At 37.8% G+C, this 2,500-nt stretch overlaps 1 protein-coding gene across 1 annotated transcript in view; it reads right to left on the bottom strand.

Moving 5' to 3' along the window:
- Positions 1–2,500, bottom strand: part of LOC122251074 (uncharacterized) — a 9,319-nt gene that overhangs the window by 1,592 nt on the left and 5,227 nt on the right. The window contains exon 2 of the mRNA XM_086551018.1: positions 1,435–1,966. Coding sequence (XP_086407144.1) covers positions 1,435–1,960 — 526 coding nt within the window. The 5' untranslated portion in view covers positions 1,961–1,966. The remainder of the gene's footprint in view (positions 1–1,434; positions 1,967–2,500) is intronic.

The following is a 2,500-nucleotide window of genomic DNA, read 5'->3' as shown; positions in this document are numbered from 1 at the left end:
TCCCTGCTAGGATAGTATGTAGTGCGTATATCGTCTCATTGATGGTTGATATTTTGTTTCAATTTCCAGAGTTCAACAGAAGTTATGTTACGCAGGTACCAGTTCCAAATTAGCCCTTGCTTTGCTCTAAGTGACTGACTGAATTACGAAAGAGGCTCTACGATTTTGACAAGGGCAGCTAACTATCCTCATTCTATACGACGAAAACTTCTAATATATAATATATCTGTAAAAAAAAAAAAAAAAAAAAATATGTGCATCAAACTGAACACGTTGGAAATATCCTCTAAGTGCAAAATATTCATCACATTCATTGCAATGCAAACAGGAAAATTTAATAATCAAAGTAACGTAGCCAAGCGACCACATCCTTGAGAACAACTTCATAATCATTGACTTCATAAACAAGGTCATAAATCTTCACTAAAGACGCCACGATGAGACAAATAGAGCTCAACTCCCCAATGCCAAATGCAAGACTTTCGCCCTTATCTCCGGGACCTCGGCTTATTAAAACCTACTATAACTCAAATTTATTGCCGACTACACCAGAAATTCTAAAAAAAAAGAAAAAAAAAACTAGTGGTCGCCTTATTATTATTATTATTATTATTATTATTATCATTATTATTATTATTATTATCATTATTATTATTTTTTTTTTTTTTTTTTTTTTTTTTTTTTTTTTTTTTTGCCAGAGATCTTAATGGTCGATTGCAAACAGAGGAAGCGAGAAGGGATATTTACTATTGTTTGTCATTTTCATTTTCTTTTTTCCCCGCGAGGTGACAAGTGAATAAAAGGTAGACTGATGACGTCAACACAAGTTCACTACAAATTACTGACAGGACCAACCGCTATTGTGATTATCATTAGCATTATAATGATGGTGCTAATAATGATGATGATAATAATAATTATGATAGTAATAATAATAATAATGATTATAATAACCATAATAACGAGAGCAATAACAATAGTGATGATAATATTGATGATAATAATGATAACAATATTGATAATGATATTAACAATAACAGTATTATCAATGAAAACAATAATTGTAGTAATAACAATCCTAAATTCTCCTGCTAATGCTAATGATTATGATGAAATAATGATAATGTTAATGACTATCACTATCATCATTACTATTATCATTGTTATTATTATTACCCTTATCATTAAACTTAATATGATTACAATGATAATAATGACAAAAGGGCAAGCACAGTGATATAATATTGGTAATATCAATAACAAAAATATCATCAATAATGAGGATAATAAAAACATAAAAATCACAAAAATAAAGTGAAAAAAAGTTAGCAACGCCACTCAATAATGCACAAATGACCTACCAACTCAAACACACACACACACACAAAAAAAAAAAAAAAAAAAAAAAAAAAAAAAAAAAAAAAAAATCCTTACCTTCATCCTGTCCTTGGTTCCCCTCCGTAACAGATGAACCAATATCGGCGTCCGCTTTCCACGCTACTTCTCCATCCGACCTCGCCAACGAGAGGTCAGGTACCTCATCAGGAGCTTTCGTGGTAAGAGCCTTGAGAATAAGGGAAGTCTTGGCTGATGAGTGAGTCAGCGTCACGCCGCCAGGGGGACGCGAGCGAAGTGAAGCGGGTTTCCTCGAGGCGGGTCGAGACTTCGAAGCATCGCTCGAATAAACGGCGTTCGACGAATCGTCCTCGGCAGCTCTCCTTTCCGGTTCCTTCGGTGGTCCAGAAACAGAGTTTGTAGTTCTCAATGGTTCTGTTTTGTAGCTGGACGGCTGGCTGGCCTCGTGAAATATCTCGTGAGTGGCGTGAAGAGGACGATAATAATCTTGAGGATGCAGTAACCTTGAGAGCAAGTCAGGGCCCAGCGCAGGGAGGCCGGAAGACAACAGCAAAGATGTAAGCGACGAGATGAGAATCAAATGACGTATGATTTGGGCCGCCATCAGGACCTGGAGAGGGTGCAAGGCATTGGAATCAAAATCTAAATGAATAAAGTAAATGATATCTTTCTCTCTCTCTCTCTCTCTTCCTCCCTCTCCCTCTCCCTCTATCACTATCTCCCTCTTTCCCTCTCTCTGTATCTATATCTATCTATCAATATATATATACATATACATATATACATACACACACATATATGTGTGTGTGTTTGTGTGTGTGTGTGAGTGTGTGCGCGCGCGTGTGCGTGCGTGTGTGCGTGCATGCCTGCGTGCGTGCGTGCGTACCTGTATATATAAACACATATAAACACGAGGAAAGACAGAAGTAATTCATCACCCCCCCCCCACACACACACACCTCCCCGCCCTTACAACAGACATGCCTAGAACATAAAACTACAACCGACTTACAAGATAACAGTCCCCCCCACCCCTACCCCCCCACTCCCCTGACGCCTCTTCAACAGCTGATAACCACAACCTCTTCGAGTCAATGACGTTTCGTTCTCAGAATGAGTCCATATCACTGGACTTCACGACACA

This window comes from Penaeus japonicus, unplaced genomic scaffold, assembly GCF_977035675.1.
Source record: "Penaeus japonicus unplaced genomic scaffold, GWHDUDI00000001_assembly GWHDUDI00000001, whole genome shotgun sequence".
Taxonomy (NCBI): Eukaryota; Metazoa; Arthropoda; class Malacostraca; order Decapoda; family Penaeidae; genus Penaeus; species Penaeus japonicus.
This window is presented reverse-complemented; position numbering and strand designations above follow the sequence as displayed.